The following is a 23,349-nucleotide window of genomic DNA, read 5'->3' as shown; positions in this document are numbered from 1 at the left end:
AAAACAAACTCAGATACTTTTACACCATTACTATAAAGAATAATGTAAAGATTTGGCATGCATGATAAAAGTAATTTAGCAGTTAAATGATTAAAACAGATCATTTCATCCTTCCACTTAAATCTGAAAATCTTGACATATAGAAGTATTCACAGCTATTTAAAGCTCCTCACAAGACAGGGGCAAAGGCTCTTTAGATATTGCTCTATTTTACTTTGGTGTCTTACCAAGGGTGGGGTGGGGGGAACATTAGAGTGGCAGTGTACAGACAAAAAAGTAAATTAAAATAAAAACTGTCTTAGAAATAAACTGCTATGAAACAGACTAAAAAGATAAACTTTTGACTCAACACATGGAAAATGTACTGATATCTGACATATGAGTTGACTGAATACTTTTAGGAAAATCAAGTTCACATTATTTTCAAATTTACTTTGTCAGAACACACAACAGTGATAACAATTATGTAATACGTCCTCCCCATAACTCTTAGATGAAAGGCAGGAAGTGGGAAATAATATATTGCTTGTTGCTGTTTTACTTAGTGGGTAAAAGCAAAACAACCCAATCATAAAATGCACACAGCTGTATCTAAAAGAAAAATGCAAACACAACTTAACCATACTTTATTTGACTGCATCTTATTTAGACAGCTTGCACATTTCAAATCCCATTAAATCTCTCTCCAAAAGGATATGGGACAATAGAAGAAAATTATGCAGCAATATCCAGTCAAACAGCAGTCCAATATTTTGAGATACACGTGATATTTTATAGATACTCAACTCATATCTGACGTCAATATAATTTATGGTTATGTTTTTACAAACCTGAAAGCCCTGTAACATTACAGCACTCATTTTAGTGATGTCATGGTGCACTGAAAAGTAACTCTGATGCACTACCAATTTGATTTTATCTATACTCCTGAAAAGTGATGAACTTCATGATTTTTAGACACCATAATAAATATACACATCCAGTCTTAGACATGTCAGCCAGTACCATAACACAGGGCAAGGTAAAGTTAAAACATGAAAAACAAACTGCTTTACATAGATTTGTCGAGCAAGTGGGAAGGGTAATTTGGGAAAGAGGCAGAAAATATTAAAATTGACTTTTTATTTTTTCTTATTTTGCTGGTTTCAACTTCAAAACCTACTGTATATGGTTTCTGATCTGTGGACTTTGCTAAAGTAGTTTCATCCCAATGTACAGGAAATTATAATCAGCCCACACATCAAAAATGATAGTATACCCGTTAGCTTCTTCAATACTAACATATATAGCTTCATGGTAGCATGTATAAAAATGTTCAGCAGTACCAACTGCCAAACCAGTGTCAGTGGATAGTACAGTCAGTCCTAAAGAGGCAGCACCCCATTAAAAGAAAGTTGCACCTATTTTGCTCAGTTTTAGCCAAGTGAACCCATGCTATCGATTTCAAATAGAATTATTTTAAGCTTATTTAAGAAAAATAACAGCCTATTATCAGAAAGTAAATTACTGTTTGAGGCTACTTCAACCTGAATGGAGTCTTTCAGTGTTGGTGTTGGGTTTTCATGCTAGAGGTTAAAATTTTAATCTACTTAAGTAAAAAAATTTTTGCACACCCAATTAAGACATAAGGCATACACTGACATTTAACATACACCAAACAATATGGCAACCATCTGACTTTTTAGTCACACAGTTAACGTCATGTTTACAAACACCCAATCAGTTCAGTCAATTCGGCAATTTCGAAGGAAAAGGTCAGTATGATGGTTTCATTGACAATCTGGCAAAAACACTAAAAATGGTTGAACCAATGACCTACCATCTATCTACTTTACAACCATCCCCATTATGATTCAAGCAAATATATGTTCATCAACCATTATGCATCAACCAGCAAGTCAAATATAAAGGAGTGAAATAAATTTTGATGACATAAATATGTTTTAGTTCAATTTCCTTCATATTAAATAAAAGCATCACTATAGTTGGTATTCTTCTAAATGCTAGTGCCTAAATGAAGTTTGACCAAAAACACTGAAAAGCTGAGTACTGTGTGGTTACCATATTTTTATTATAACCAGTATCCTGCCCATTAAACTTTCACGAGCAATATAAAATGGAAAACGTTGTCTTTAAAAATAAAGAACTATAAATAATCCCACCAGCAGAAAGTTTTTAATTTTCAAATATAAATTGTGTATCTTTATTTTTAAAGTATTTGTTACTATGTTCACCTTCAAAACACTATACTGAGCAAAGAGCAGCTTTCCTTTAAAAAAAAAAAAAAAGCAACAAACTTTCCTGAAAAGGGGCCTTTACCAACTGTTAATGGAGGTAGGGTTTTTAAAAATACAGTAATTAGAGCCACAAAATATATTCCAAACCAAATACTAGAGCAGAAGTAGAGTATATTCAAATGAAAACAACAACAGATTCCTAAAGTTTTCACAGAGAATGAATCTTTTTTCTTATGGGTACCTAGGTTTTCCAGTTAAATAAATTATCTATCACAGGTTTACTGACTCAATTGAAAGCAATTAACTTTAAAATTTGTTACATTGCACTGATTGGCCAAAACACAATGTAACTAATAAACATGGTGGCCATTAAGAAAACCCACAGAACTCATTCCAAAAAAGATTTTCATTTCCCCCTTTTGTTTTTCTGGCAGAAGAAAAGCAAAGCTCCCCTAAGAATTTGCTCATACAAGTGAAAATAAAATAAAGCAGCTTAAAATGGATACAATGCACCTTGAAATTTATTTCCAAGACCAAGAACCTAAAGGGAAGCATTTTAAGAAATGAAAGCAATGTGAATCCAAATCAAGTGGGAAAACAAATTCAGCTACTTTGTAAAAGCTGTTCTTCACAGCGTAGTAGTAATTTTGATTAAATAAAATCATATCAATTTACACTAATTTTCTATTCTTTTCCAAAACTTCCCTTACTCTCAAAAGAAAAAGTGCATCTAAAACCCAGCAATTCCTGGCTCCATCAACTTTTCTTATCTCTTTTGAGCCATTTCTCAATTTTCCAAGTAGAGTCAACTTGTTATTGTAAGGAAAAAGGGACTTCTAAAGTAAACCATTCTGTTATTCACCTGAAAAAAGTATCCAAATTATAAAAATCTGAAATAATTTATTATCAAATTTAGAATTTAAATAAAAACAAAAGTTTGCTTGCAAAGGCCTTAAAGAAAAGGAAAAGATAGCATGCATTCAAAAACTAGAGATGAAGACAAATATACCTATCTACACAGGCACTGGCAGACAAAATTTAATTGTTACCTTTACTCATTGTAAGACATACCCCACCCTACATTTTTTTCATTCACTAATCACTGAGGTACCAATATTCAAGAATGGAAAATTTAATATTGAAAAAATTAAACCTAAAACTGAAGCATCTTCTCCCTCACCCCCTTCAGAAAACTAGGGCAGGTTTTGTGTGAAATGTTAGTATACTTAAGAGACTTTTACAATCCACATTGGCTTTTTTAAGGAACAAAAATTATGTTCCACTTACTGGTTCTGTGAAAAAATGATCACTGTGTAAATAACATTGTCAGCAGACTTTGCAAATGAACACATAAATCTTGGCTATCAACTGGCACATCTTGTTGGTACCAAAAGAACTCCTGAAGTTTAAAACAATCTTTTAATTCAGAACAAATGCGCCATGCCAAAGTGCAACAAATATTGTGCGACACTCAATGAGACACTGACAGATAAGAGCTGCATGGAAATTACTAAATCCACCTGCAAAGCAATTCTGTACAAATTGCATTGCATGCAAAGGTCGATTCTGTGTGGTTGAAAGTTGTTTCTCGATGTCAGTTTCTCAACGCAGCCACAGTTTAAGTCGCAGTGCATCAACTCCATTTAAATAGTATCTGAACAGCCTCTTATCTCGAACAAAACCAAGATTTTCATAAAGTTTCAAAGCAGACTTATTTGTTATTTCGGTTTCCAAAACAACCTTCAAAGAAATGAGAAAAAAACTAAGTTATAATTACATAATTTGAAAAATCACTTACCAAGTAAACAATTTTTCAAAAATCATATGTTATTTTAAAAATTGATAGTGAAAACAATAAATAATATACAGAAAGAACTCAAAAATAGTCATCAAAATTGTAATATTATATTTGGGTCAAGGGCTTGGAGGACCACTGGAGATGTATCTTCTGTTCTACTGATTTTTGTGATGTTTGAAATTTTTAGCAATGAGAGTATGTTTTATACTAAAACAAAGATTAATTATTTCCCTGTGGGGAAAGGTAAAATGACTAAGGATGAAAATAAAATCAACAATCAAAAGTACTGGTTTATTTCCTCAAACTAATAAGCTATATTATTATAAGCAGCTATTCATGTTGACTTCCAACTTCCATATTTTCATTAATATGTCATTTATCCTGGTAATAACTACAATATTTGTCTGGAGTCTAGACCAGAGTCTGCAAACTATAGACTTTGGGCCAAATGCGCCTGCTGTCTGTTTTGTAAATAAAAGTTTTAGTCAAACAGCCACGTTTATTTGTTTACATGATGACTGTGGCGGTTTTCTCAATACAAGGGCAGAGCTGAGCAGTTGCCACGAAGACCTATGGTCCACAAAGCCTAAAATAATTACTAATGGGCCTTTTACCAACAGTGTGTGCTGAATCCGGACGAGAGGTATTCAAAATGTTAGAGTGTCTCATAATCACCTGAAGGGCCTGTTAAAATAGATTGCTGAGCCCCACACCCAGAGTTTATGAGTAGGTTTGCAGTAGGACACAAGAATCTGCATTTTCAATATTTTAAAATTGCCAGATGATGATGTTGCTGCTGGTCAAGGGACATTTTGAGAACCACTGGTCTAGACAGTACCTCAACTTATATCCAAAATTGAACTCATAATCTGCTCTTCCTCCACAATTCTATATCTCAGTAAACAGGATTACCATCCCACCACATCAGTGCCTCAAACCTGAAACCCAAGAGTCATTTTTGAACCTCATTCCTCTCCAACCACCTATATGCATCCAAGCACTGATTATTGTCAATTCTCCCTCTTAAATCTCTAAGTAGTCCTCTTTTTTCTATGCTCGATATACCACAGTGCAAGCCGCCATCAACTCCTAACTCAAGAGGTCTCCCATTCTCTATAAATAGAGTTAGGGTGATGCTCTTGTTAATTCTCTACTTAAAACCGTTTATTGATTCCCTCTTGTCCTCAAGAGAAAGTCCACAATCTAAAAACAATATCAAGAGACATAAAAAGTCCATCAATATACTGGCCTCAGCTTTGCTTTAGGTCTCTCTCTTCTTGCTTTCCATGCTCGGCACTGAATTTTCAGTTTCTGGAACCCACCATGATCTCTCCCACCTTAGACCATTCAAATAAACTGTTCTCTCTCTGGAAGCATGCTCTTCCTATCCTCCTCTCTTTTGGCCCTACCTTTCACTTCCAGATTGGGGACAGTGCCCCTTTTCTTTTATATCACCCAGCAGCATTCTGCACTGTTCCTATGACACGTTCTTATTCAACATTTGATGAGTGGTATGTCATCTCTCCTAGCTGGTAAACCCAACAACAGCAGGGACCAATGCTAAATCTAAACCTTTAAAGGATCTAAAATGAAGTAATTAGTTCAGGATGAAGAAAATAAATATGCTCCTAAGAAAACCTAAAATAAAAGTTGTACAGGAAATAAACTGGTTTAAGATAAGTAAACGTCAATTTCGCTCTGCACTTAAAAAAACACAATTTGGCCAGGTGCAGTGGCTCATGTCTATAATCCCAGCACTTTGGGAGGCCAAGGCGGATCACTTGAGCCCAGGAGTTTGAGACCAGCGTAGGCAACGTGGTGAAAACCCATCTCTACAAAAACTTTAAAAGTTAGCCAGGTTTGGTGGTGTGTGCTTATAGTCTCAGCTACTTAGCGGGGCAGAGGTGGGAGGATCACTTGAGCCCAAGGGGTTGAGGCTGCAGTGAGCTGTGAGTGCACCACTGCACTCTAGCCTGGGCGACAAAGTGAGACTGTCTCAAAAAACAAATTAAAATACTCACACATACACACACACACAACTAAATTTCTAGTAACGTATGTCATACTAGAGTCTGTAACACCTCAGTCTGGTCAATACAAGTTTTTAGTTTTTAACAATTCTCTTGGGTAATTCCTGCAATTCTGTTATTAGGTCCAGCACCTAATTATAGCTAAAACGTTAAATCAAAGCAATTTAATATGAGAAACACTAAAGTCACAACAACTCAACACTTGGAATTGATTTCAAATAAAAAGTGACAATTTTAAAATATGACAGCTAATATTTATTGGAGCTGTACTATGTGCAATGTAAAGCATTCTAGATGCATTATGTAGCTTTATTTTCACAATAACCCTATGAAATTGATGTGGTTATCCATTTTACAGATGAATAAAACTCAAGGCCACCAATAGAGCAAGGACAGAACAGAGTCCAATTATGAACTAAAGTTTAATAGTAACTACCCTACTGTACCTCTCCCCTGATTATTTCCCAAAGTAAAGCAAAGCAGTGACCAGGAAATCTAACCTACTTAAGACAAGATGAGAGGGATTCTAAGTCCACCATGATTAATATTCAACAATCTAAAATATTTCAAACACATCTGAGGCTACCACCACTACACAAATACACACTTGAGATGTGGTTAAGAACTGAGTTCAAGTTTGTTGGCATCCTAATAGATTAATGAAATGAGGCTCAATTACATAGAGAAAAAATTACACCAAGGTCTCACTCAGTTAAAATGTAAAGATTCTTCTGGCACACTCATATTTTCTAAACAAAGTGATTCTTTCTTTAGAAAATTATTTGACACAACAGAAAAATGCCAGGATAAAGTAACTAATTTTTAATTCTCAAATTCTTATAAACATATTAAAAGAATATCTGGATTTATATTAGAAATTCACCATAAAACGAGGTTATTTTGGTCCTAAAGAAACTTGACAGAGTTGAATTCTACTTAACAGCGAAAAAAAATTACAGTGAAATTCCACTGATCCTCTTTGCAACAGTAACAGACCATTATCAGGATAACCCAAACCATTACAAAACATTACTGTTTAAGATAGTATTTTTTAATACTGTAGGCTGGAAGCTCCTGGAGGGCAGGCTTGTTCATTGCTAGAACTTTAGCACTACCACACTGTCTGGCACCTAGAAGCCCTTCCACTGCTATTTGCAGAATGAACAACAAACAGTACTGCTCTTCACAACATCTCTTTAAGATCAGAATTAACATCATGTTGCACAGACAAAGAGAAAGACCAGAAAAAGTTAAACAGCCTGCCTACAATCATACAACTGCCAAGTGACAGAAGATAAATACAGAAACCAGGCTTCTCATACTCAGTTATTAGGCCAAACTACTCACCCAAAATCCTTGCAGTTTAGCTAACCCCACTGTATTCTGTTCTTTACCTTGCAGCCTCTATCACATAGCAAAATATTTCCAGTGAAACTAAAGATGTTTTTTATATATATACATATATATAATTAGTAAATACTTAATAAACATAATAAATATAGTCTAATTAAAAAGCTAAAATGTAATCTTTTATATCATGGGGGAAAAAGAATGACTGTACCTTTTCTAAGTTGGACTTTTCTAACTTAGAAAAGTATAAGTTATTTCAAAAAATAACTTAGATCTCCTTGTGGCTCCTAATAATCTAATGTAGTCATTAGTGCTAATATGATCTATTTTATTCTTTTAATTGTACAAAATACAGTCAGCTACCAGATTATCTAAAAATTACCAAAATGTCTTTTGCATTACCTTTATATTGCTAGAAATAAATAGCATTAGGTAGGTCAAGCAAATCAGGTTGTAGGGAAAGTCATGGGTTTGAATAGCAGATTGTAAACAGTCGGCAACAAGTTACATAGCATGCTATTTACAGAAGAAACTGTCTAGTAGAAATAAAAAATGTATGCAACAAAAAAAGACAGGAAAGAAAACACCAAATTGGATGTGTGATACTGTTTGGCTGTGTCTCCACCCAAATCTCATCCTGAATTCCCATGTGCTGTGGGAAGGACCCGGTGGGATGTAGCTGAATCATGGGGGCAAGTCATTCCCGTGCTGTTCTCATGAGTGAATTAAGTCGCACGAGATGATAGTTTTAAAAAGGGGAATTCCCCTGTACAAGCTCTTTTCTCTTTGCCTGCCACCATCCACGTAAGATGTGACTTGTTCCTCCCTTGCCTTCTTCCAGGATTGTGAGGCTTCCCTAGCCATGTGGAACTGTAAATCCAATGTGGTATTCTTTCTTTTGTAAACTGCCCAGTCTGAGGTATGTCTTTATCAGCAAGGTGAAAACAGACTAATACAACGTGCTAGAAGGGTAGGTAGTGAACTTTCTTCTTCTGTTTCTCAAGTTTTCTGTAATGTTCATTATGGTTTTTCAATGGAAAAAATGTCTTTAATGTAAATAAGCAAAAATTAAATGACATGATTTTCAACTGAAAATATTTTAAGATACAATAAATTTAAATTCCATTAAGAATCCTAATTCCACTGTATTCTGATCAGTTATCTCTGGCTATTCATATCACAGTAATCGACCTAAAACTTTTTTTTTTTTTTTCTTTTTGGTGAGACGGAGTCTTGCTCTGTCCCCCAGGCTGGAGCACAGTGGCACGATCTCGGCTCACTGCAACCTCTGCCTCCTGGGTTCAAGCAATTCTCCTGCCTCAGCCTCCCCAGTAGCTGGGATTACAGGCACGCACCACCACACCTGGCTAATTTTTGTATCTTTTTAGTAGAAATGGAGTTTCACCATATTGGCCAGGCTGGTTTTGAACTCCTGACCTCGTGATCCACCCACCTTGGCCTCCCAAAGTGCTGGGATTACAGGCATGAGCCATTGTGCCCAGCCTAAAACTCTTAAAACAAAAACAAAAACAAAAACAAAAACAAAAAACAACTTGAAGTTTTCAGAGATTAAGATTTTAAGGATAACAATGGCTTAAACATCGAGGCACTATTCATCATACTGATACTGATCAATCACCTGCCCAAATTCTAATTTACTTCGGGAAAAAAAGTACATAAATGTAAATGGCCAGCAAGTAGGTTGATTTTAGGTACACAGATCCTACTTTAAAATCTACATCACAGAAAACTCATTCATTCTATATGTATTTATCTTATTCTTTCTTCTATTGTGAAACATGAACCTAAGATACTTGTCCTAGCTGCTACACATCTGGCAGCCAGAGCATGTGGGAGTGTAAACAAATTTAAGCCAGATCAGCACACTGGTAATGTATTTCTCACTCATGAAGTAACAAATCCACTTGTTTCCTCTTTTGATACTATTAATTTTTTGTGTCAGCTCCAAATACATAGAAAATGAAACAAAAATTTAGCTATACTGCTTTAACAGATACCTAATTCTGATATGAAAAGTTGGGAAAATCACAGTAAGACAAAACGAAAACATCAACTAGACCAGGAACAGTGCAGCATTATTTGGAGAAAAACATTATCTACCTTTCAATTCTGTGGATTACTAATAACTCTGGCTGAATACTCTGAGCTTAAAATGACTAGTAACAACAAAGAACAATATAAACATGACTCAAGGTCACAAATTCTGTAGACAGAATACAAAGTGAAAATTGTTAGATGTGCACAGTAAGGTTTCACAGAGATTTCCAAATGTATCTTTTTTTTTTTTTTTTTTTTTTTTGCCACAGAGCACAGTAAGGTTTCATGGAGATTTCCAATGTATCTCTTTCTTTATGAGACAAAGTCTCTGTCTCCCAGGCTGGAGAGCAGCGATGCAATCTTGGCTCACTGCAACCTCCGCCTCTAGGGTTCAAGTGATTCTCCTGCCTCAGCCTCCTGAGTAGCTGGGACTACAGGCATGTACCACCACGTCCAGCGAATTTTTGTATTTTTAGTAGAGATGGGGTTTCACCATGTTGGCCGGGCTGATCTCGAACTCCTGACCTCAACTGATCCGCCAGCCTTGGGCCTCCCAAAGTGCTGGGGTTACAGGCATGAGCCACAGTGCCTGGTCAAATGTACCTCTATTAAAAGGTTCACAGATTTTAAAATCTTTATCTTTTTAAGAATTTTTAAAATAGCAGAATAACCTAAGTAGTAGAAAATCTAATTTAAAACCCTTCTCAAATGTCTTTCACAGATTTTCAGATAATTTGTCAAAATTTCTAAACCCTTTAAAAGGAAGGTTGATCTAAATTAATGAAAGTGAAAGCACATAATTGCATTTTCATTAATCACCATATTTTTGGAGATTTATCATTTCCAAGGCATTTTAACAACTTGGTTAACCCTAAAGATGCCTTTTAAAAAAAAATGCTACTATGAACAAAAATAAGACAATTGGTGTTTTTAGAAAGCTTACAGAAAGCAGAGAGAAAGACAAGTTAACAGCAATACAAGTCAAAATTTAAAAGTGCTTAAACAAGAGAGAGAGGAGTACAAATATCATGCTGGAAGCACAGAACTAATCATTCAAAAAATATTTATGAAGCAGTTACTCTATCACAAATGTCACACTAAGCACCAAGAATACCGCAACAAACAAGAGAAGGCATCTCCGTCCTACACTGTGCTAAGGCACTGAACAAGTGAAATTAAGTGCAATAAATATTACAAAAAGAGTAACAAAAATAACAGAAAAGTGCAATGGATTCTGTCCAGAAAGATCAAGAAAAACTTAAAGGAGTTGTTGGTATTTGAATTGGGTCTTAAAGACTAAAGTATTTTAACATGGAAAGGAAAACCAGATAGCTACCAGAGCTTATAAACAAGAGTTCATATGGCAAATTATTCGATCTGAATAATGTTGGACGCAGATAAGCAAAATTTTTATACCAAGAAAAAGTTATCTAATCAAAAGACAGAGGTATTCACAAACTGCAAAAACCATCCATTTAAAATTACACAAAAGGAAAAAGTTAACAAAGCTATCCCTGATGTCAGCCTAAAGATTAAGTAATATTCATTGTTTCAAAAGAAAAAATGAATGAATCAGCATTAGCTTTTTAGGCTGGAAATGCATACCATAAAATGTATCACTAATTTAGAATTTAACCTTGAGACCAAAACAATACAAATGTTCGTATCATTCCTGAGAACTTCCAATGAAAAACCAACACTAGGCCGGGTGCGGTGGCTCAAGCCTGTAATCCCAGCACTTTGGGAGGCCGAGACGGGCGGATCACGAGGTCAGGAGATCGAGACCATCCTGGCTAACCTGGTGAAACCCCGTCTCTACTAAAAAATACAAAAAACTAGCCAGGCGAGGTGGCGGGCGCCTGTAGTCCCAGCTACTCGGGAGACTGAGGCAGGAGAATGGCGTAAACCCGGGAGGCGGAGCTTGCAGTGAGCCGAGATGCGGCCACTGCACTCCAGCCTGGGCGACAGAGAGCGAGACTCCATCTCAAAAAAAAAAAAAAGGAAAGCCAACACTATCCAAACCTTTGATCAGTTAAAGAAAAGCACACAGCCTGCCTCAAAGGAGTGACTTAGGATAGCAAGTAGGATAACTCAGAAAAAGTTTCATCATAGGAACATAATACTCTCTGCTCTTAACACCCCTGTTCACTGGGTCTCTCCACTCTGCGGAAGATCAAAACATGATCTATTATCCCAAAGATTTCTCCAAGCTGTTAAGCAACTTTTGTGAAACCTGACTTTTCTCGATGAGCTGACAAGCAGTGTGGCTATGGTCCAAACATGGACCTACACCTCATGAACAAATCCGATCCAATTCTCTCCTCAAAATTTCAGTTACCAGTCATGTAAAACTTTGGCTACTGCATTTTAATATTAAAAGCTGTGAACAATGTGAGATCCTTTGACACCTGTGAATTATTTATTTGGAGTAAAATTAGATATTTTTAAATCCCAGGATGACTTCACTGTGCCACCTATTATGTCTGGAGGCCTTCTCATATAACCACCACTTAGAGTGGATCCGTCAGAATAGAGCCTAGTGTGAACAAGAAGCCTAAGAATGCTCAGCAGCAAATCTCTGTATTCTAACACGGAAATGTATTCATGAGATGTTGTTAAAAGAAAAAAGCAACTATTATTGCTAATAATTACTGAATAAGAATTACTTCATTTATATTTTTAAAAACTATATATTTGCATATAGGTGTGTTTAAAAAATGAGAGAACGCATTTCAAACAGTTAACAGTAGCAAGAGGCCAGGAGCAGCGGCTCATGCCTATAATCACACTTTGAGAGGCTGAGGTGGAAGGATCACTTGAGGCCAGGAGCTGGAGTGGTCTCCAGCTAGACAACATAGCAAGACTCCCATCTCTAAAAAACAAAAACAAAAACAACAAAAAAACAGTAGCTATCAATGGAAAGATGGGTAAAGACTTGAAAAGCATGAGAATGGCAGAAGGAACTTTGTTAACAAAAACACATGCACATATATATGCTGTGTATAAATTTTGTACAAAAAAAATCCACTTCTTTTAAGTCACTAAAACAAATTATTAAGGTCAATATTTTGAAAAAAGTTACCCAATTTCACATATTTTGAGAATTCTCTAAGGCACATCTGACCTCTAATAATAAAAATTGCTACTTCTATTACTCATAAAAGTACTAGTACAACTTTGCTCCTCCTCAGTCACCACTGCTATATTAAAGACATCTATACTTCTCTAGTTTATACTTGTTCCCTTCCACACTGTACAACAGTAAATGTTAACATTCCTAATCATCACCAATATTTATCAAGCACTTACTATATGTGGAAACACAGTGCAGTAGGATACAAAGAAATTATATCTGCCATCAGACCTTACAAACAAGCTGAAGAGAGAAAATGCTCTTACGTTAATGCGCAGCTAGCGCTACTCTTAAAAAGTGGTTGTCTTCCCCCGGCAACATTGTCATTATTTAATTCTGAAAAGATTATTTTCAAGTGTGAAATGTCCTCCATATAGACTGATAGTTTTCCCACTGTTAGAAACTAAGGCCAATATGTAAGCAAATTATAACAGAGTCTATAATAAGAGCTACCTTAAAAAACTGATAAAGCCTCTGAATACCAAAATTGTGTACTGAAAATGTCTAAGATTCCACCCACTCATTTTGAAGAAATTTTAGCTCCATTTTAAAATTTGTTCTAGGTCAAAAATTCATGTGTTTTTAAATGGAATATAATTTTCCCCACAAGCTGCATTTGTGTAGTAAAACTGCAATGAAATCTGCAATAAATTACAAAATATTTATAAAAAATACCCAGTAAGAATAATGCCCAGAAAACAAGTATTAAACATTTTTAAAGACTTACCTCATCACAGTCTCCCTCAACCATGGCATATATAGCTTTCTTAACCAAGTTAGTACCTAGAATATAGATCTGAGTATTAATGAAGGAAAAATGTATTTCTTAAAGATAACGTAAATTACAATATTCATAAGCACAGAAATGTCAAATGCTAGTTTCTATTTTGAATCCAGATACAAAGATTATCTCAAATTAAGTGGGAAAAATTTTAGCTATAAGCTAAGAGAAGCCAATAGAACCTATACATAACAGTACGTTTCCTCTTGAAAGACCTATCTCCCAATATACTCCTTTTTCTCAGACATAATTATTCGCTGCAAGCAGGAGTTTGTTCTATTGTGTTTGAAAGTAGGAGGAAAGGGAAAGAGAAAAAGACAAGATATGGTATGGCCAGAACAACCCAAGAACTCCCCGTGAGTTGGCCAGAACTTACTGCATAACCCGAGCTGATCTCACCAAAGATCTTCCAAACTCCCCTGGACACAAGGCACAAGACAACCTCATCAGAACTGCTGTTACCCACAGTAGGTTCCTATAAACTTTATAGTGAGCACGATGAAGTCTGGCACTCCCAGTGATGTCAGTGGTGTGTCTGTAAATGTCTAGCAAAATGTATCCTAGTTTAGGGTCAAATATAACTGGTATATTAAAAGGGAAAAAATTTGCCAAATCTGATTTTAAGAGAAGACAGACAAATTTTATTTAAAAACTCTTAGGCTGGGCGCGGTGGTACACGCCTATAACCCCAGCACTTCGAGAAGCCAAGGCAGGCAGATCACTTGAGGCCAAGAGTTTAAGACCAGCCTGGCCAACATGGTGAAACCCTGTCTCTATCAAAAATACAAAAAACTAGCCAGGCATGGTGGCTCACGCCTATAATCCCAGCACTTTGGAGGCCGAGGTCATGGCAAAACCCCATCTCTATTACAAATACAAAACACTGGCTGGGTGCGGTGGCTCAGCCTATAATCCCAGCACTTTGAGAAGCCCAGGTGGGCGGATCACCGGAGGTCAGAAGTTCAAGACCAGCCTGGCCAACATGATGAAATCCCATCTCTACTAAAAAATAACAAATTAGCCAGGCATGGTGGCGGGTGCCTGTAATCCCAGCTACTCGGGAGGCGGAGGCAAGAAAATCACTAGAATACAGGAAGCGGAGGTTGCAGTGAGTCGAGATAGCGCCACTGCACTCCAACCTGGGCGACAGAGTGAGACTATCTCAAAAAAACAAAAAATACAAAAAATTAGCCCAAGTGTGGTGGTGTGTGCCTGTAGTCCCAGGTACTTGGGAGGCTGAGGCACAAGAATTGCTTGAATCTGGGGGGCAGAGGTTGCAGTGAGCCGGGATCACGTCATTGCACTCCAGCCTGGGCAACAGAGCAAGACTCTGTATCAAAAAATAATAAAATTGAATTAAAAACTCTTTTCAAAGCATGTATACAAGTATGCGTACATTTTACGGCCCAAACAAAGTATGTCTGAAGGCCAGGATGCAACCCTAAAGCCACTGGTTTCTGCCCTCCAAACTAGCCAAACAATTGGCTATAATTTATCATGAGTCCTTATCAGTGTTTTTTAATGCATCAGAGGCTCAAACTTACTCCATAAAACGAGCCCAATTCATTAAAAATCTTAGTGGAAAGCTGTAACACTGTAATAAAGTTGGCTAAACCTAACATATTAAGTAAACCTATTTATAGTTACTTCTCATGATATCTAGGACTGTGTGAGAGTCTTAGGTTGGACAATAACACTTAATAGTTTTTAAAAAACGTAAGTGACAAAACTGCTAATGATTAAATACTGGTACAGGTATTAAACTTTTTTATGAATACTCGCTAAAGCACATCACAAAATTTGACATGCTTAGACAAATGCTTGTCTACCCAATCCTCCATTGTGAACAGAGAGCTACTAGGTCCTAGAGACTAGAAGAGTGGTTTTTTGAAACGGAATCTTGCTCTGTCACCCAGACTAGAGTGCAGTGGCACACTCACTGCAACCTCCGCCTCCTGGGTTCAAGTGATTCTCCTGCCTCAGCCTTTTGAGTAGCTGGGGTTACAGGTGCCCACAGCCGCGCCCGGCTAATTTTTGTATTTTTAGTAGAGACAGGGTTTTGCCACCTTGCCCAGGCTGGTCTTGAACTCCTGACCTAGTGATCCAACTGCCTTGGCCTCCCAAAGTGCTGGGATTACAGGCGTTAGCCACCGCACCCGGAGGCCTATTGAGTTTTATGACATCATTTAAATGACAAAAGTTATCTAACCCGGTGATAGTGGTGCTTAATCAGGCTTACATCACAGTCACCCATGGAAGCTTCAGCCCCACCTCTGACAAGACAAACAAGAGTTTCAGGGTGAGGGGTCTAAATATGTGTTTTTAAACCACCCCACATGATTCTAAGGATCATTATAAATCATGAGTGTAAGATTAACTAAACAGGTCAGGAAAAGTACACCCAACAAAAAATTAAGTTTGGGAATTATAAGAAACAATCAATTCTCATCTCCTGATCTTTTCTGAACTGCAATATACGGTTCATGACTAACACCAGTAATGGAAAAATTTTTCCATAATTTTGGCTTGATTGAGGTCCACTTAACCCAAACACAGACAAGTGCTTGAAGGCTGGGATGAAGGACCATCATAATGTAATTATAAATTGCAGTATTTCTTGTGTTACTTAGTATAATGCAAAGCATTTTGAATGTGATTAAAAAAAAATCTGGAGGTAAAAACTGATGATCGGCTACTTGTTAAAAAGAAAAACTGTCAAAACATTAATAAAGAAAAAATTCATTTTAAGAACTTTTTAAAAATACCATTTTGAAATTAAAAATTATAAACTGCCTTTTCTTCCTTTAGTTTTTTCATTTCTACATACTTACATTTAAGTCTTTCATTTCAAAACACAAAAATAAAAAACATGAAAATAGCTTAGCTTAGGCATTCTATGAAATAATATTTTTCTTACCAATGCCATTTCTCCTGTATTTGGAATCCACGGCTAACATGGCTATATAACCTCTGCGGAACATCTTTTTGTGCATATCCAACTTGCAAACGATGGCACCTACACACTCCTCCCCTACCATGGCCTTAAAAATAAACAAACAGTTATGAAGAATACATTGCCATCAGGTACTGCACAATGATCCAGAGAAAACAACAACCAACCATTGGTAGGCATTTTTGACTGGGGGAAGAGATAACGGGAACTCTTACAAGAGAGCAGTCACAGAAGTTTCAGAAATCTAAATCCCCTAACTCCTTTAAATGTTCTAGTGTTAAAATTTCTCAATATTCTTTAAAACATGAATTATTTATGCTTACTACTAAAGCCTAGGGAAAAAAGACCAGATTTCCACAAGGTAAACATTCAAGTACTTTATAAGATTACATATGAGGTGCTTATAATCACAATTATTTGCAACAAAGACCTAAGTTTCTGGAAGAGGAAATACGCAAAAACAAATTATTAGGACATAAAATATTGTAAAACTTGCCCATCAGCAGAATTTTAAATAGTTAAATTTAGTAATAATGGCCAGGCACAGTGGCTCACACCTGTAAATCCAGCACTTTGGGAGACTGGGGCGGGCAGATTGCTTGAGCTCAGGGGTTTGAGATCAGCCTGGGCAACATGGCAAAACCCTGTCTCCACCAAAAATACAAAAATTAGCTGGGTATGGTGGCATGTACCTGTAGTTCCTGCTACTTGGAAAGCTGAGAGAGGAGGATGGCTTGAGCTGGGGAGGCAGAGGCTACAGTGAGCTGAGATCATGCCAACGTACTCCAGCCTAGGTGACAGAGTGAGACCCCATCTCAATAAAATAAAAAAAGAAAAAAATTTAATGAGGCTTTAGTGAAAGCTATATATAATACATATTTACACCTGAATGGTAGATTGTGATCAGAAAAAAAAAATTTTAATTTTCAGAAAAAGCACGGTTTATAAGGTATTGATTACATCATACCTAAGAGGTTTTTGTTAATATATGCAAATATAGCATAGTCTCATTTTTAGGATACTCCTGACAGTGTGGATAACTGTCATAAAGCTCTCAGAATACTGATAGTTCAAAATCAAAGCTTTATGTTAAAAGCTTTAATTTTACAGAAATTTCTATTTTAATAAAAATGTACAGCTTTCCAGAGTATTAAAAGCTACATGTTAAATTCTAATCATCCCCCATTTTCATTAAGATTTCTAGTGTTACCATTGAAAATATTTTTCAAAAATTCCAATGCTGATAAAAAGTTCTAGTAACATGGTATTTCTGGTAATTATAAATAGGGCAATATCTCCAACTGTTTAAATAATGTGTAAGAAGTTTGTTTTCCATAAATTAGTTTTCCAGAAGAAGCTTATTTCAACAAAAGCAGAAATGAGTTAAAAAATTAATAATGTCCAATTTATACTTAATACATATTTTAAATTTGTGACTTTTTTAGTCTGTCACTCTGTAAATTGATTAATAAGCCTTTAACTGTGGAGAAATCTTTTAGGCAAGAAAATTCTAATCCATTTCATGCAAACCTAAACTAGGTCAGAAAAATTCTTTTGAAGGAATATGAAATTCAACAACCCACGCTAATTCATTTCTGGTTTACACACATTCCAAAACTATTATGGGTCAATAAACCTCTGAAATGGCTATTTCTATTTTTTTCCCTCACAATATATCAATCTTTTAAAAAAATTTTTTAAACAAAGACCTTAAGTATGCATAAGAATTGCCTTGAACAACTCTGAAAGCTTTTTCTGATCTGAAAATAACTCACTTCAAATATATGTGTGTATATACAAATACATATAAATACATACAACATACATAAAATTATTACAGACCAAATGGTATATTTAAAAGGCTCAGAAAAAATTTTGGCCTGACCTCATAAGTCAGGCTCATGTGAAATGAAAACCTGTATTAGATCGATGATATAAACCTCAGAACAGCTACACCTTATAAACTATCCAAAAATGAGGAAAAATTAAAACAATCCAACTGGACAGTACTTTCAATCTGAACAGGAATTTCAAACAAATCTTTGTCCTTTGAGCATGGAATAAGCAAACAAAATATTGTATTAGTTCATTCTTAAGACCTGATTTCTTCCTAATTTAGAATCTGTAGGAGCAAAAATCAAGCTGTATATATCATCTAAAAAGCCTAATATATCATACACCATAGAGATGATATTAGTAGTGAAGAAGACCAATGCTGCATTTTTTTCCTGATAAACCACTCACGAATATATGGTACATTTACAGGAATCACTAAATTGCTTGTCAATTTTTCCTAATAAAAGCTCTGCACATACATTTGGAATTCATGCTATTAAATGTATTTTTTCAAGGATGAGAACTGAAAAATCCCTGGCAAGATTAAGACTTAACACTACAAGGCCAAAGGGTTGTCAGTCTATAAAACTATGAAAAATATGAAGTGAGAAATTCCCAAATTCTAGAACGCTACAAATAGAAAACTGGAGGAAGCCAAAAAGTTAAATTTAGAACAAATAAACGGAAGTACTATGTTACATCACTGAGCGTAAGTTTAAGAACTTCAAAAAGGTACCAACAACTGAAAATGTTACTATGAAAAGAGGTAAAGATAAAATGGTTAAGTACAGAGTAACTGAAAGTGTCTCACATTTGTTTTTTTTTTTTTTTTTTTTTAAACATCTTTCACAATTAGGAAGAATCATAATAAGCTACCATTTTTGTTACTCAATCAAGTATTGGCAATTTTGTAAGGTTCAACCCCATATAGTCCATTGACCCATTACAGATTATCCATAGAAAAAACCAACATTTTGGAGGTTTCTAATCTCTTGAGATTGATGTTTGTAAGGGCAACTGTCACTTGGTGGAGATAACTTGCTGACACAATAATCTTCACTGAATGGATCAAGAGTATGTCATTTTTCAGATTCTTATGTTACTATAATGAGAGGCCAGGAGAACTGGGTTCTAGCTTTAAAACCCTTCTGTCAGTAAGTATCTGGAGACTGAAACATTTTGAGTCACTTTGGTTCTTTTTTTCAATCAAAAACCAAAACAGAACAAAACCTAAGTTGGGCTGGATTATCTCTAGGATGCCTTTCAGTTCTAAAAGGTTATGATTTAAAATAAACATACACATTTACGCATTTGCATTTTTTAAAAAATAGTTCCTATGGGAAACTTAAATGTAAAAGTATGCCAAGATAAAGATTTCAGTTCTAAATGGCCTGGTTGTTTTTTAACTACTGTTTTATTATTGTTTAATACCTCCTGATTCATACTGGCACTAGTAAATCTTGTGATACTTACTAGATTTACAAGTGGTCAACCACTTGTGCATATTGCAATTTCTAGATATTCAGAATTTACTATTAAACAAACGAGCTACTAAAGGCTAACACACACATTAGCTGGTGAATTGGAAGGGTTCTACATAAAATCAAAACTAAAGTTTACTAATATTGTTGACCAGAGTCTAAAATGGCAGACAAGTTGAGAAAGGCTTAGATAAACATCAGGACTCAAAAGTTGACTGAATATCATATACACAACAATTTCCTGGAATTGACAGAAAAACATCTATTTCAATTTGAAATGTGACTCAATCATCTGCTTCTGTGGGTTAACTTACAACTAAATCTACAATTTTTAGCAATTACAGTGGCATTTGATATGACACTTATAATAGTGCTATAAATCATTTTCTCATATTCACTGACATAGACATGTCTTAGAACTATTCTGATACAATGCTTAGAATACTGAAAGAGCAGTTTTCAAGAATATAAAATAGTACCCACAGTTTAAACAAATGTACTGAAGTTTAAGCAAAGTTAAGACAGAAAATAGAACTACCATTATCTACAATACCCAGGTTACATTTTCAAATTACCACCAAGCTAGATAATCAAAAAGACAGGTAAGTATTGTCAAAATATCTTGCAGGGAATTACTAAGTGAAACTAAGCCAATGCTCAAACACTAAGTAACGGTGGCCTTTCCCTTCACATATTATAAAATATTCCTTAAATGGATGTCATCTAGAACCAATATGCTTGTGAGCACATGATACAAAGCATACACCTGCAGTCAACAGTTAAGTTAAAGGGTTCATAGAGACTGAAATGGGCCAATATTATTGTGAAGAAATTACTGGTACTGCCAATACTATGTAAATTTTTAAAAACTGTCCAAAAGTCTTTCACTTACGTGTAATATTATTGTCAATTATAATTTACACAAGCCAGTGTTACTAGTGTTTGGCCACATCTTCAACCAGTTTCTTAAATTAAAAAAAAATAAAATCAGATCGGTAACAATTTCACACTTAAGTTTTCTACATTCCACAAAAGGGTATTTTGTTCAAGTTTCAGGAGTCTTTCAGCCACCAGAAGTGTTAGTAGCGCTTTCTGCAATGGAGTACCAGAAAGCAGACTGGCTACAACTGTTAATTGTCCTGTTGAAGTAAAGGGAAACATCTCCATAATTACTGAAAATGCTTGTAAGATTTAATTCTCCAATATGGCCACACCAAGTTTGCTGACATTCATGTTCACCGAAACAATGTTTATGCACACACTCTTCCCTGATTATAGTTGTAACTGAGAGACTAAAAGGCCTCTATCCAAATAGAACCATGTTCAAATTAAACTACTGTGAAGTGTTTGAGGATGCGGGCGGGCAATTAAAGACGGTTAAACACGATTATAATCTAATGTAAACAAGACACAAGACCCCCACCCCAGTGAAACACGCCACCATACAGGCTTGCTGCAGTTACACTAGTATCACGTTAACCCGAATCATGAAGTCTTACCTTCAAAACAGTTTCATTAAATAACTAGGAATGTGTACACGCACTCGACATCATGTAACGTACTATGATAAGCAGCAGGAGATATCCACTGCCACACTCTGGGCCCTCGCTCCCTGCCCCGCACAGTCTGGATCACTGCTGGGTTCACCCTCTTTTTATTCTATCCACTTACCAAGAAGCACAGCTGTGGCCAGTTGTGGATAAAATATCTATAGGTATAAATGGAGTAGGGTTCGGACAGATCTTTGGTGATCAGTCTCATGATATCGGGCATTTGTAGCTCGGATTCATATCGGACATATCGTATCGTCCGATCCTCTCCAGGCTCAACCTCCCTGCCCGAAGGGCTTCTTAAGCTGCAGTCGGCGGTCAGGGACGAAGACAGCAGCCGCACCTGCTCGTCTTCCTCCTCTTCCTCCTGCTCGGTGCCCTCGGCCAGTCCATTGCGGGCCGCCGCGGGATCGCTCGCCGCCGCTGCCTCCGCCGGGCTGGGGACCGCAGTTCTTGCATTATTAGAGAGGGAGTGAGGGGGCCTCTCGCCCGAGTGTACCCCGGCTCCTTTTGTTGCAGTCGCTCTGGGGCCTCCGTCAGGGGTGGCCGTGGTCGCGGCCACCTCGGCTACGCTCAGGACCTTGCTCTTGAGGGAGGCGGCCGCCCGGAGGTGCCGCAGTTCGGGGCTAATCAATCCGTTGAGCTGCTGCTGCTCCAGCGGCGGCTGAGGGCAGCGGAGGCACGGATGCCCCTTGGTCGCCACCGTCGCCGACTCCCCGCCCGCCGGGCTCCTGCCGCCGCCGCCGCCTTCGTGCTCCTCGTCGTCCTCCTCGTCCTCGCTGCAGCAGGCGAGGGCGGCCCCCGCCGGGAAGGGACAGTGGGGCTCGGCCGCCGCCGGGGCCGGAGGTGCTGGTGGTGGGAGGAGGCTGCTAGGCCCAGGCGGTACCTCCGCCATCCTAGAAGCGACACAGACCGAGAGGGGAGGCCATGAAACCCGGCCGAGGAGCGCGGAAAAGAGGGGGCGGCGGGTGGGGGGCGGCCGAGGTGGGGGGAACAAAGGCAGAAACCGTCCCTCACGGAGCTGCCCCCCCAATTCCGCGCCACCCCCGCCCCCCGCTCTTCAGCGCCGCCCAGCTGCTCAACCGGCCACCGTCCCCGTCCGCCCGGGCCCACCCGCCAGCCCTGTCACTCGCGGCCCCTCCCCGTCCCCTCCTCGCGGCTCACCCCGCACGGGTCCCCGCCGCCGCTGCCGCCACTCCTCTTCCTCAGCCACTGCGGCCGCCTCCTTCGCAGCCGCGGCAGCCTCCACAGCCGCCAAGGCTCTCACTCAGCCGCCGTCGCCGTAAAGCGCCTCGGCTGTTACCCCGGGTAAAGTTTCCTGGGCCTGGCTTTACGACACTTCCCTGCCTGCCGGCTGCCCCGGCCAAGAGAGAGGGGCGTGGAGGGAGGTGACCTGTGGAGGGGCGGGGACGAAGGTGTCTCCTGCGGGCTGCGGGGAAGGCCGCGTGGTAGTGGGTGGGGCTCTGGGGCCGGGAAGTTGCAGAGGGCTTTGGAGTCACAGCCTCCCAAACCCTTCTCCTCGGTTCTGCGGTGCCTCAGCCCGCGGTGCTTGCCACGCGTGGCCGGGGAGGGATGGACCGGGCAGGCGCTCCCTGCTTCAAGTCTACCGTGCACTCGGAGCTGTAGCGAATCTCGCCAATTCGGGGCCTGTGGAACCAGCCGTTTACAAGTCACCTAAAAATGCCTTTTTAAAGCTGCACAGCGTTTAATGTTTGCCCTGATCAGGGGCAAGGAGGATGGGGGAGGAGCGATTAAAAATGGAGCAAATCAGGGAAGCCGACCGAAAAAGAAAGGAAGATTTGAGCTGTGAAAATATGGGGATGGCTGTCGAAACGTGGTCGTTTGCAGTGTGAATTAAGTTCAGCTGGCCCTTGCCACTTAGCGGCAAGGGAATCAGCCCTCTTCCTTCTTACTCTGCTTCTCGCGCCCAGTAAAATTGGAGGCAAAAGTGACTGACAGGTGTTGGGCAATTGCGAGCACACCTGGGGAAGGGTTAGAGAGAGATGGTGAAAGACTGTGACCAGGGCTAAGAAGCACAATCCTGAACTTGTGACACAAATAGGTTAGGAAGAATTCACTGGTAAACAGGTGGCCTGATCCTCCCAAGGGATCTGCCTATTGAGTGCAAAGGGGACAGAACTT

At 38.1% G+C, this 23,349-nt stretch overlaps 1 protein-coding gene across 2 annotated transcripts; it reads right to left on the bottom strand.

Moving 5' to 3' along the window:
- Positions 1-592: 592 nt before the first annotated feature.
- NAA30 (N-alpha-acetyltransferase 30, NatC catalytic subunit) lies at positions 593-22,563 on the bottom strand. Of its 2 annotated transcripts, XM_073011024.1 has the most exons (6): positions 22,372-22,550; positions 21,329-22,103; positions 16,305-16,428; positions 13,764-13,806; positions 13,334-13,389; positions 3,916-3,977 (listed from the first exon to the last, which is right to left on the bottom strand). In XM_073011024.1, exons 2-5 carry the CDS (start codon positions 22,100-22,102, stop codon positions 13,383-13,385), a joined length of 948 nt encoding a protein of 315 aa, XP_072867125.1. In that variant the 5' UTR covers position 22,103; positions 22,372-22,550; the 3' UTR covers positions 3,916-3,977; positions 13,334-13,382. The 2 variants fall into 2 exon arrangements, with proteins under 2 accessions (XP_007984978.1, XP_072867125.1); XM_007986787.3 differs by lacking the exon at positions 13,764-13,806 and having other exon boundaries at positions 593-3,977; positions 22,372-22,563.
- Between the last annotated feature and the right edge of the window lie 786 nt (positions 22,564-23,349).

The sequence above is a fragment of the Chlorocebus sabaeus genome, chromosome 24 (genome assembly GCF_047675955.1).
Source record: "Chlorocebus sabaeus isolate Y175 chromosome 24, mChlSab1.0.hap1, whole genome shotgun sequence".
Taxonomy (NCBI): domain Eukaryota; kingdom Metazoa; phylum Chordata; class Mammalia; order Primates; family Cercopithecidae; genus Chlorocebus; species Chlorocebus sabaeus.
Note: the sequence above shows the minus strand (reverse complement) of the source record. Positions and strands in the feature narration are given on the sequence as shown.